We start from the raw sequence: 12,141 nt of genomic DNA, 5'->3' as shown, positions 1-12,141 counted from the left end.
AGGGGGGTGAGGAGCATGAGGAGGTGAGGGGGAGAGGGTGGTGAGGAGGGTGAGGAGGTGATGGGGTAAAGATCATAAGGAGGGTGAGGAGGTAAGGAGGTGAGGGCGGTGAGGAGGGTGAGGAGTGTGAGGTGGTGAGGAGGTGGCGGGATGAGGAGTGTGAGGAGGGTGAGGAGGTGAGGGGGGTGAGGAGCATGAGGAGGTAAGGGGGAGAGGGTGGTGAGGAGGGTGAGGAGGTGAGGGGGGTGAAGATCGTGAGGAGGGTGAGGAGGTAAGGAGGTGAGGGGGTGAGGAGGTGAGGTGAAGGGGTGAGGATCATGAGGTGGTGAGGAGGTGAGGTTATGGGGGTGAGGAACGTGAGCAGGGTGAGGAGGTGAGGAGGGTGTGGAGGGTAAGGAGCCTGAGGAGGGTGAGGAGTGTGAGGAGGTGAGGATTGTGAGCAGGGTTAGGAGGTGAGGAGCCTGAGGGTAGTGAGGATGTGAGGAGCATGAGGAGGGTGAGGAGAGTGAGGAGGTGAGGAGCATGAGCACAGTGAGGAGGTGAGGAGCCTGAGGGTGGTGAGGAGCCTGAGGGTGGTGAGGGGGTGAGGAGCGTGAGGAGGGCGAGGAGCATGAGGAGGGCAAGGAGCGTGAGCAGGGTGAGGAGGTGAGGAGGTGAGGAGGGTGAGGAGGGTGAGGAGGTGAGGAGGGTGAGGAGGTGAGGAGGTGAGGAGGTGAGGAGCGTGAGCAGGGTGAGGAGGTGAGGAGGTGAGGAGGGTGAGGAGGGTGAGGAGGTGAGGAGGGTGAGGAGGTGAGGAGCGTGCTGGTGGTGACGGCCCGGATGAGGATGTGGATGAGGAATGGCGATGGTGACGGCGAGGAGCATGGTATCAGTAACGTTTCCTGAGCACTCGTGACTGCCAGGCTCCCTGCCAGGTGCATATCGGTTTTCTCAGTTACAATAAGAATCTTAGGTAGAGTCACCCAGCACACCTATCTTATAGATGGGGAAACTGGGGTTTTAAAAACCTCACTTAAGCTTCCGTGTGTGTCGCTTAGTCGGATCTGACTCTCTGCGGCCCCATGGACCGTAGCCCGCCAGGCTCCTCTGTCCCTCGGACTCTCCAGGAAGAACAATGGAGCGGGTTGCCCCTCCCTTCTCCAGGGATCTTCCCAACCTGGGGACGACACCCAGGTCTCCCACATTGCCGGTGGACTCTTCAGCAGCTGAGCCACCAGGGGAGCCCCTCCCTTGAGGTTACACCACTACTAAGTGAGAAAGTACTGGGACTGGGATGGTATGAAATACCTGCACACACACACACCACTTCCTACTCGACCTCGCATCTGCCTACAGAAAGGCTCCTCCCTCTCAGCGCTCCCCTGGCAGCTCCATGCCACTTTTTCTCAAGGTGCAAGCCCCATACGTGGCACCGTTTAGGCCTCTGAGTACAAAATTAACTGTCTTGTTGTATTGGCTGTTTCTTCTGGAGAAAAGAATGTGCATTCAACCCTGCTCTGTAACATCCGAGTGGAGGCCTTGCAAGGTCCTCGCATTTACTGAGCTCATCTCCATCCACAGCACAGCACACACTTCAGTAAGACCTGGGCTGCTTTATTTCAAATACACTGAGAGCCCCAAACTATCCTCTCGTTCTGGGGACCAACCTGTGGGCCTCTTCACAGTACGTGGTTTGGGTACAATGATCCTTTCAAGTCCTGAAAATAAGCTAAACTCTGACTCCGTCAGTGTCAGCAATGCTCTGGGGCCTTCATTCACCAACTCTACGTTAATACATCACCAGTGACACTCAAGGTGTCATAACCTCAGGCTGGGAGGACGCAGAGGTGACTCGGATACTATCCCTGTCCTCAGTAACTGCTTCAAGCGACCACTGCTTCTAAGCCATCTGGATGCCTCACCGTTCAAACCTACGTGCCACCTGATTCAAGCACAGTTCACTTATCCTGGTCTTCACACGCCTTAAACTCGAAAAGAATTCTGGCAAAATGCTAAAACTTGCCTGGTAAAATGAAATTAGGTTTCATCTTTCCCCCATGAGTTGGAAAGGCTCCCGATGTTTGGGGTTCTCTGTCCACTGAAGTCCTGGGAATCAGGGCTCTGGAGTGCTGGTCCCAAACTGCCATTCTAGGTCTTTCTATCCCATGTGAGCACAGCAGAGACCCTCTCACGGGTGCTGCCAGCAATGGATTTTGAACTGAAACGGAAGTTAGTTCTCACCCGCTGGCATCCATCTTTTATGTCCCAGAGAACCCCAAAGTTCAGATTCCTGACATGGTGGAAAACAAGACCCCTGAGACACAGCCTTGGCTGTTCATTCTCCAGCAGCCACTGCCAGGCCTTGTCCCCCTGACCACAGCCCCTTGCTGCCCCCAGCTGCCGCCCTGCGTCTCCAGCAAACTCCATCAAAGGCAAGAAGGCCACACACGCCTGCCCTCATTCCTACACTCTGACTTCACGGGGCTCTTACCCCAGGGAGAAAACATCCTGAACTCGACGGCGTGTTCTGCAAAACACTGTCTGAAATAGACCAAAACATATTTGGTAAAACAGCTCTTTGGCACAGGACTTTTAACAATGCTTTCTTTGGATGAGAAAAAATATTCATAGTCCTCTTTCTTCAAGAGGCTTGAATAACTCCCTCCAAAATGTTAAAAACATTGAAAAGAAATATCTCTCTTAGCTTCTTCAACAACTAAATGACTTAAAAAAAAAAAAGTGGGAGAAAAGCAGAAAATTCAAAGATCTGGAGAGATTTAAGAAAAGCATCAGCAGAACACCCCCTGTAGCCCTGTGTGGATCCTGATTTGAACCACAGAGGGTACAGATGTTTCTGAGACAGTGGGGGAAAAGCTGAGACTGAATTGGGCATCAGACGATGGTTATTCACAGTGTTAAGTATGATGATGGCACCATGGTTTTGTTTTCTAAAATGTTGCTTTCTGTTCGAGATACTGAATATTTATAGTCGAAATGTATGTGCGATGTGCTGTAAGAGGGGCGTCCCAGGTGGCGCTAGTGGTAAAGAACCCGCCTGCCAACGCAGGAGAAGCAAGAGAGCTGGTTCAATCCCTGGGTCGGGAAGATTCCCCTGGAGGAGGACATGGCAACCGAATCTCACGGACAGTGGAACCTGGCGGGTTATAGTCAACAGGGCTGCAAAGAGTTGGACATGACTCTGTCTGATTGAAGCGACTTAGCATACACACACACACACACAAACACACACACACACACACACACACACACACACACACATGCTGTAATTGACTGTCTGCCCCAAAACTTAAAGGCAGGAAAGGATGACAGCATCTGAAGTTGGATGACAGGGACATAGGAAGTCACTGTGCTGATGTCTATTTTTGAATGTTCCTGACATTTCCCATATGAAAAAAATTTTTTACTGTCTAGAAACTATTTCCTACAATATACAAAGTTTCGGACTTCCCTGGCAGTCCACTGACTAAGACTCCACACTTCCAGTGCAGAGGGTGGCACCAGTGGTAAAGAACCCCACCTGCAAGACGTGAGAGGCTTGTGCTCGATCCCTGGGTTGGGAAGACCCCCTGCAGGCGGGCATGGCAACCCACTCCAGTGTTCTTGCCTAGAGAACCCCACGGACAGAGGAGCCTGGCGGGCTAGAGTCCGTGGGGTCGCAAAGAGTTGGACAGGACGGAAGTGACTTAGCACAGCACGCACAAAGTATGTAAGACACTTGATACGGATGATTAAGCAAAGCAAAAATACTTTCATTTCTACAGTTAACTCCCGTTTTCCGGATCAAGAGGGAAAATGACTTGTGGAGGCCCTGAGCTGAAGCAGCCGGACCCGGACAAGGACTGGGCTTTCCCATGCTGTGCGGTCTGGATGGCCTGTCTGCTGACGTGCACTTTACTTAAGATGGAAGGGTGGGTTGAGGCCAAGACTGAGGGCGGGAAAGGGAAGGGATTCTGACAGGTAATTACTGCCAGGCTGACGGCCAGGGAAGACCACAGAGCCAGGTCTGCCCTTGGGGGTGGATAGCACACACCTTCTTTTTGTCAGACACACGTTCAGATGCCAGGAGCCGTCACTCATTAAGTGGAACTTCGAACACACCGATTATAGTATATCCATGAAACACGAAGACCTGGAAGTTTTTCCTCAGAGAAAACCTGATTCATTATTCCAGAAAAACCTTCAACGCTATTGTTACTGTGATTCACCTTCAGTCTAGTTATTACCTGGCAGCATAGAAACTCTTTATTTCCTAGGAAGAGCCGGAGAAGGAGGTCACGCCTGGCTGCAGAAGTCACTTGTTCTAGTGTGGCTCCTCCACCCGGGCAGACAGAGGTGGGCCTCTGTCACCTGATGCCAATGTCAAGGAAGGGGGCGTGGGGGACGGAGCCAGCAGTGAGGGTGTGTGTGTGTTAAGTTGCTTCAGTCATATCCGACTCTTTGAGACCCCATGGACTGTAACCTGCCAGGCTCCTCTGTCTATGGGAATTCTCCACGCAAGAACACTGGAGTGGGCTATCATGCCCTTCTCAAGGGGATCTTCCCAACCCAGGGATTGAACCCACGTCTCCTGCCCTGGCAGGCAAATCCTTTACCACTAGCGCCACATGGGAAGCTCAGTGGGGAGGGGCACCCTGCAAAGAGGAAGGGGCACCTCGATCACCCACAGCTAGCACAGGGGTTGAAGGTGCCCATGCTCTGGCTCATGTGTTCAGAAACTCGTGCTTTTCCCTCAAGATCCTTTCGAACCCAAGGGAAACTTCTGGAGCTCCTAGAAAACCTTTCTTCTTTAGACAACTCTCACAACCAACCGTTCACACTTGGATTCTCTTTGGCACAATCCAGCCCCTACCCATCGTTAAGACTTCTAACTGGGAGGCACAAGGAACATATTAAAAAGCCACAAACGTCAGGCTTCCCTGGTGGCTCTGTGGTAAAGAATCCGCCTGCCAAACGCAGGAGACACGGGTTCAATCCTCGATCCAGGAAGATTCCCACATGTCACAGAGCAACTGAGCCTGTGCCACTAACTACTGAACCTGTGCTCTAGAGCCCGGGAGCTGCACCCAGAGAGCCACAGTGACTGAAATCCGTGTGCCTAGGGCCTGTGCTCCACAGGCGGAGAGGCCACGGCAGGGGGAAGCCCTCACACCGCAGCTGGAGAGCAGCCCCTGCGTGCCACAACTAGAGAAAAGCGTGCAGAGTACTGAAGACCCAGGACAGTCACAAAATAAAGCAAAGAATAAATAATAATTATTTTTTTAAAAAGTCATAAATGTCGTTTCTGATGAGCTCACTGGCGTGGCTTCTCAAGGGCTTTTCCACACAGTGGACGGGACAAGCATGGGAGGACCACCCCGTGAGGCCCACGGAGACCACCACCGCCGCTCTGGGAAGACGCCCGCCAGCTGCACCATCCTCACGGGCCAGAGAGGCCCCGCCACGCTGAGCCCCAGGGGAGCTGGCCTCACGTCCCTGTCACTCAGGCCCCACCAGGCGACCAGGCCCCCACCACCAGCCGGGGCGAGGCCACCCTTCCTCAGAGGCTCAAAGTGGCTGCCGAGGCACACACCTTTCACATGGAGGCCTCCCACTCCATCTACGTGAGGACCGAGGCCAGAGGGAGGAGGACCCAGGAACCACCGCAGCCCTCTAGAAGGAAAGGAAACACTCAGGGCAGGGGGAAACACATGAGACACTCCTCACCTTTGGATCCCTCTTGGTCACCAGGGTGTACAAGGTCTTCTTATTCAAATCAAAATGGCTGCAGACGTCCCTGGCGGCCTCGGGACCCTGGGTCACCATGGCGGCCATCAGGTTCAGGCAGGCTCGAGCCATCCTGTTCAGGACAAGCGGGACCTGGTGTCGTGACGGCAGGACCACAAAGGCCCCCTCGCCTCGAGCCAGCTGCAACCTCTCTGTGCGGTCTGCTGGCCCCACACCAGAAACCAGGGGGAAGGAAACACGGAGACATGCCCTTTAAGAAAAAAAATACCCTAACAAAATCTTCAAAGAAAGCTAAAAACCTGAGTCTGAGGACAATCCAAGAACTCAAGATGAAGGTAGAGAGAAGACGGACATGTCTGTTTCCAGTAAATCATCATGGAGCTGGACCCCACTCCCACCCAGTGCCGGCCAGGGGAAGACTTCTGCACAGAGGACATCTCTAGATGCAAGTGCCTGGCGGCTTGCCACCCTGCGGGAGGTCACCCAGAATCCGCGGTGACCGAGCACCTACCACACCCTATTTAAGTGCTGGGAAAACAGCAATTTACGAGACCGTCAAGGCCCCACCGCCATGCACCCTGCACCCCAGTGGAGGGAGACAGTGGGTCAGGAGATGGCTATGGATATTATGGCACACATTCAGCTGTGCCATAATGGGATGGTCAGACAGGGCCTCCCTGAGATGACACCTCCGCAAGGCTATGAAGGTGGAGAGGGAAGGAGTTTGCGAAGACCTAGGAGATGAGGGTTAAAAGGACAGGCAGCGTTAAGGAGGTCTGGGGTGTTCCCTAGACCACAGGGGGGGTGGCAGGGCGGGAGCAGAGGGACCCGAAGCAGCAGAGGAGTCGGTGACAGCGAGGGGACAGTCAACAGTAGGAGGAGGGACTCTGCCATAGCCTCGGAAACAGCTCAGCTCTGCGGGCGGGTACAGAAAAGGTCAAGTGCCCTCGTGGAGAGCTGAACGCTGACCAAGTCCAAGGCCAGTCCTGCCACGTACAGGCGGCCAACGTACCTGTAACCCGAGGCGTACAGGGACTCACAGATGAGCTTCATGTGGTTATTCATTAGCTTCTTCACGATGTTGGTCCCCACCACGTGAAAATGGGAAAGGTCACTGGCTGTCCGCAATAATATGGCCTCGAAAACTTGAAATACTAAAAGCATCTGCAAAGACAGAACCGAGGTGCTTACAAATCATCTCCTTTTCTTTTCCGCCTCTACAGACATTTGTCTTAGCCACAGTCACCTGCAGGTTTAAATTTTTCAATCTGCCAGATCCCGAATCAGACACAGAGATCTGCCAGGCCCTGAGTCTGGAATTAGCCTTGCTCCAAGAGTCTAGCTAAATAGAGAACAGCTTGCTTACAATTAAACCAAATGAAATTAAAAGAGAAATTTCTAGTAATGATTCCACCTCACTGCTTTGGGGATATTCAGGTCTACAGCCTTACAGCAATAATCCTGAGACTTCAACAGGTTCATAAACGCCTCAAATTCTGAACCTCTTTGGAAGCAGAAAACAACAGACAACTCAATATACATCTCTACCTGGGACACACAGTCTTTACCTATTTCCCTTCCATTAAAGCAAACCATTCAGAAACCAAGTGTGTTTAGACAAGAATCTATGATCCTTCCTTCTGCTATTATTCACCAGTAACAAGTTAGCACTTTCCTCTAATGGCTTTCAAAGGTTACAATGCAAAAAATGAATGTATCTCTACAGCCCAGGCACAAAGCATCATTTTCAGTAGAAAGCTGGTAACTTTCTACTGGTAATTTTGGAGATTTATATCACATTTCTTTTCATCAAGCTTAACGTAATAGTTGTTGTTATTTAGTCGCTCAGTTGTGTCCAACTCTTTTGCGACCCCGTGGACTGTAGCCCACCAGGCTCTTCTGTCCATGGGATTTTCCAGGCTAGAATACTGGAGTGGGTTGCCATTTCTTTCTCAAGGGGATCTTTCCCACCCAGGGATCGAACTTGGGTCTCCTGCTTGGCGGGTGGACTCTTTACCACTGAGCCACCAGGGAAGCCCTAACACAACAGTAGCACTGACTTTTGCTTCTCCCCATCAGGCCAGGTAAGGAAGAGCATACTTCACTTTCAGGGCGCTTCTCCCCACTCAGGAGCTGGAAAATCTCGGCACACTCCACAGAAATCTTGATGTACCCCTCCACAACATCGTACACATCTTCTCGGGGGAGCTTCTTAGCAGCGGAAACAAATGCCTCCAGGGCTGAAATGAGAGGCAGGGTCAGATGTTAATAAGGACAGTCTCTTTAGAAACAATCCCTGGTGCTACGGTGACAGAGGGAGATTGCTGGCAGGAAATAGCCAGGTGACTGGAAGCCGCCCGTGACAAGATGGAACAGAGGAGCAGGGTGGAGACAGGGAGATCAAGAGGACATGTCCTTAAGTCATGGGGAGCATCTTTCAAAGGCACTGGCTGAGAGCAGAACCGTTCCTGCTGCAGGAATCCTCCTGATGGGTTACTATTCGATGCTCCTGGGCATCCTCTGGGTCTTTATCAATGTAACCCTGCTCTCCATCCCCACCGCCCATCAACTGAAGGGGGAATAATGGATAAAGAAAATGTGGTATATCTATACACAGAAATACACATAAAAGGGACTTCCAGTGGTTAAAACTTCGCCTTCCAATGCAGAGGGGCAGGTCTCAACCCCTGGTCAAGGAGCCAAGATCTCAGAGGCCTCCTGGCCAAAAAAACACAAAACAGAAAACAGAAACAATATTGCAACAAATTCAATAAAGACTTTTAAAAGGGTCCACATCAGGGACTACCCTGGTGGTCTACTGGTTAAGACTCTGTGCTTCCACTGCAGGGGGCATGGGTTCGATCCTTGGCTGGGGAACTCAGCTGGCACACGCTGTACGGTGCAGCCATACATAAATAAATGAGCGAACAAATAGATAACTAAAGCAAAATAAAAATGCTTTAAACTTGTCCATATCAAAAAACACAAAGGAAAGAAATACACACAATGGAATATTATTCAGCCTTTAAAAAAGAAGGACACTGGGGACTTTCCTGGTGGTCCAGTGGTTAAGACTCCAAGCTTCCACTGCAAGAGGTGCAGGTTCAATCGTAAGATCCCACATGCCACTCAGTGCAGCCAAAATTAAAAAAGTAAAAAAAAGACAGTAGGAAACTTCACCTTTTGCAACATTCTATATGAACCCTGAAGGCAGTAAATGAAACAAGTTAGGGAAAGACAAATACTGTATGTTCTCACTTACACATTCAGTCTAAAAATGGCAGGGCCCATCTGATTCTTACCATTTGATCTCTACCCCAGCAAATAACAGCCCCTTGTAAATAATGAACAAATGAATGAATGAAATGTATGTGCTTAGTCACTCAGTCATGTCCAACTCTGTGACCCTTTGGACTGTAGCCCACCAGGCTCCTCTGTCCATGGGATTTTTCAGGCAATACTGGAGTGGGTTGCCATTTCCTTCCCCAAAAACTAATGAACAAATGAATGAATGAAATGTGTAATTCTGTGCTAAAGCAGGTATCATCTTCCTAGTACTAGCTAGCAGTTGCAGATATCAAACCTTTAAAAAAAAAATCTGTGGAAGACAAACTAGAAACTGAGGATATTCTGGCCATGAACTTAATTTTTCACTTGAGAGAAACACTGTCACTGTTTCATTTTGACACAATGCCAGTGTTTCCACATATTAGCCTAATTCGATTGTGCTTTGTCCTCATAATCTAAATACTTTCTAATGGATTACAAGAAGTTGTGCAAGGGTGATCACACTTTTCAAAAAGTTGAATTATAGAATCTACTTCGTATCAGTCACTAATCTTGGTCAACTGACAGACCCTGTGGTGGCTTCCTGTGATAGCTTATTACGTGTTCTTGGGTCAGTGTGAGTGGTGGAGAATCAAAGCTACGCAAAACAGAGCTGACAGCCATGGCAGTAACTGCAAACAGGCTCACTGAACAGCCCCGAAATGACTTGCAATCCCATGGACTATAACCCTCTGTCCATGGTATTCTCCCTGGAGAATACTGGAGTGGGTTGCCATGCCTTTCTCCAGGGGATCTTCCCGACCCAAGAATCGAACCTGGGTCTCCTGCATTGCAGCAGATTCTTTACCGATTGAGCTATGAGGGAAGCCTCCGACTCAGTCAGGACTCCATAAATATCTGCTGTGATGAATGAGGAGTACATTTATCCACTTTCCTAACAACTGCAATAAAAAGAATTTTAGAGCTTGCTGACAGATGCTGCCCGGGCAGGGGAAGCATGTACTCGCAAGGAAACTGTCACCATCAAGCAAATCGTGGCCCTGGACTCCCCGGCACCCAGGTCTCGGTTTCCCGACTGCAAATCGGGAGGCTGGGCTCTGACCCTCGCCGCAGAAAGGAGCTGCTGCGTCTGCACACGGAGGCCCCACGCAGACAGAAGAAGCTGGGAGATCAGATCGCCTCTCAAGCTCGCGCTCTCTTCCCCGCTGCACTCACCCGGCCCCGCGCCCTGCGGGTCCCTCAGCTGAGCCTTGAAGCGCACGCCCGTGAGCTCTTCGGTGCGGGCCCGCTTGGCTGTGCTCGCCCGGGCAGCCGCGCCGTCCTGGCCGCCCGAGACCTTCCTCTTGGGGACCCCCATGGCCAAGCGGGCGGCGCGCCGGGATCCACACACCCGGAGACCTGGCGGAAGCAAAGGCGCGGTGACCCAGCCAGCCTCTCAGGGCTCACACGTGGGGGGAACGGGGGTGGGGCTGCGGAAGGGGCGGGGCCTAGAGAGAAAAGTCGACGGAAGGGGCGGGGCTTGTGAGCAACGCGGTCCGGCAGAAATCCTGTAGTAGAGGTAAACGGTTTCCGAGTCTCGGGTTCCCGTATGGTGCTACGGTCGCAGCTGGGTCGCTGGCGGCTCGGGAGCGAGGTGACACTCCCCGCAACACACTCCCCCTCCCCTACTCGGCCGCGGCTAGGAGAGGGCCTTCGGCGGCCCTTCTCGAGGGTTCTTAGCAGGAAGAACCCCCAGATCCTCCGCTCCCGAAGGGCGCGAGCCCAGACCCGTAGTCGCAGCACAGTGAGCTCGTTCTTGCCCCGAGGACGCTCTGCTGTGGCCTCTGGAACTTGATTAACACGCGGCGGGATTCGATGCTTTGCTTAAGTTGAAGTCCTCCTGGTGGGTCGGGAGGGTGGATGCCCCTGGCTAATAGATTGAAGGCGGGAGGAGAAGGGGACGACAGAGGAAGAGATGGTTGGATGGCATCACCGACTCAGTGGACATGAGTTTAAGCAAGCTCCAGGAGATGGTGAAAGACAGGGAAGCCTGACGTGCTGCAGTCCATGGGGTCCAAAGGAGTCGGATAAGACTGAGCGACTAAACTTAATTGCCAGGCGGGCTTGTTGCGGGGAGGTCCTTGGTAAGGCAACCGGTCCGAAGTCTTGCGGATGCCCCTAACCCCGACCCTTAGTTTATCTCACCTCTCGGGCAAAGACAGGCTTGCCTGGTGGGATGTCACCGCAGACAGACTAACTAATGGGAGGACGGTCACCCTTTCGGCCCTGCAGGGTGGGAGGAGAGGATCAAATGAAGTCGTGTCTGTGAAAACCCCTAGTGGACAGCGCAGCGGCCGCCACATCTAAGCCCCCGGTCATTAAAATGGAAACAGCGAAGCCAGCTGTTGCCGAGCGGAGAAAATGATGCCATGTGTGCAAAACTGCTTTGACGGGGGAAAAAGGACTGTGTGTCTTTGTAAGATGTTACTCGTTGACTTGAGAGCCACATGAAATATTCTGAAATAAAATGGAGGCATCAATAGTAAAAACAGGCTGGTGCATTCCTTAATACCCCTTCATCAATACGTGGTTATGTGTTCAAATAAATCATGAACCAGGTCATGAGATGAGTAATTTGGTGATTCCTGGAATCATCAGTTAGCTCGCCCTCTAATTTGAGGAAATACTCTCCTGGGTTCTGTAAGCAAATCTGTATTGAATGTCTAAGGATGTGGGTTTTTTTGTGACCTGTTGAAGTTCCAGAATCTCTAATAGGAAACATCTATGGGATTGACTGTGAGTCAAGCACAAGCAAGACTATTGTGCTTGTGGAAATGCTTTTCTTGTAGGCAGGTCAGAGCAAGTGGCCTGACCAGATATGAGTTCTTGCAGCAATATTAAGAGACAGGGATATGCCCAAAATTAAGGCTCTAAAGGGTAATACTCTTATTAGGAAAGACAGACTTAATTATTTTTTTTTAATTTTATTTAATTTTTAAACTTTACATAATTGTATTAGTTTTGCCAAATATCAAAATGAATCCACCACAGGTATACATGTGTTCCCCATCCTGAACCCTCCTCACTCCTCCCTCCCCATACCATCCCTCTGGGTCGTCCCAGTGCACCAGCCCCAAGCGTCCAGTATCG

The 12,141-nt window shown here is 51.3% G+C and overlaps 1 protein-coding gene across 1 annotated transcript in view; it reads right to left on the bottom strand.

Annotated features, from left to right (window-relative positions):
* Positions 1 to 10,465, bottom strand: part of URB1 (URB1 ribosome biogenesis homolog) — a 78,215-nt gene extending 67,750 nt beyond the window's left edge. Inside the window, 4 exon segments of the mRNA XM_070367162.1 lie at positions 5,704 to 5,836; positions 6,737 to 6,888; positions 7,825 to 7,964; positions 10,228 to 10,465. Of these exon segments, the coding sequence (XP_070223263.1) occupies positions 5,704 to 5,836; positions 6,737 to 6,888; positions 7,825 to 7,964; positions 10,228 to 10,369 (567 nt within the window). The 5' untranslated portion in view covers positions 10,370 to 10,465.
* Positions 10,466 to 12,141: the final 1,676 nt, after the last annotated feature.

Source organism: Bos mutus, chromosome 1 (genome assembly GCF_027580195.1).
Source record: "Bos mutus isolate GX-2022 chromosome 1, NWIPB_WYAK_1.1, whole genome shotgun sequence".
In the NCBI taxonomy this organism is placed as follows: Eukaryota; Metazoa; Chordata; class Mammalia; order Artiodactyla; family Bovidae; genus Bos; species Bos mutus.
Note: the sequence above shows the minus strand (reverse complement) of the source record. Positions and strands in the feature narration are given on the sequence as shown.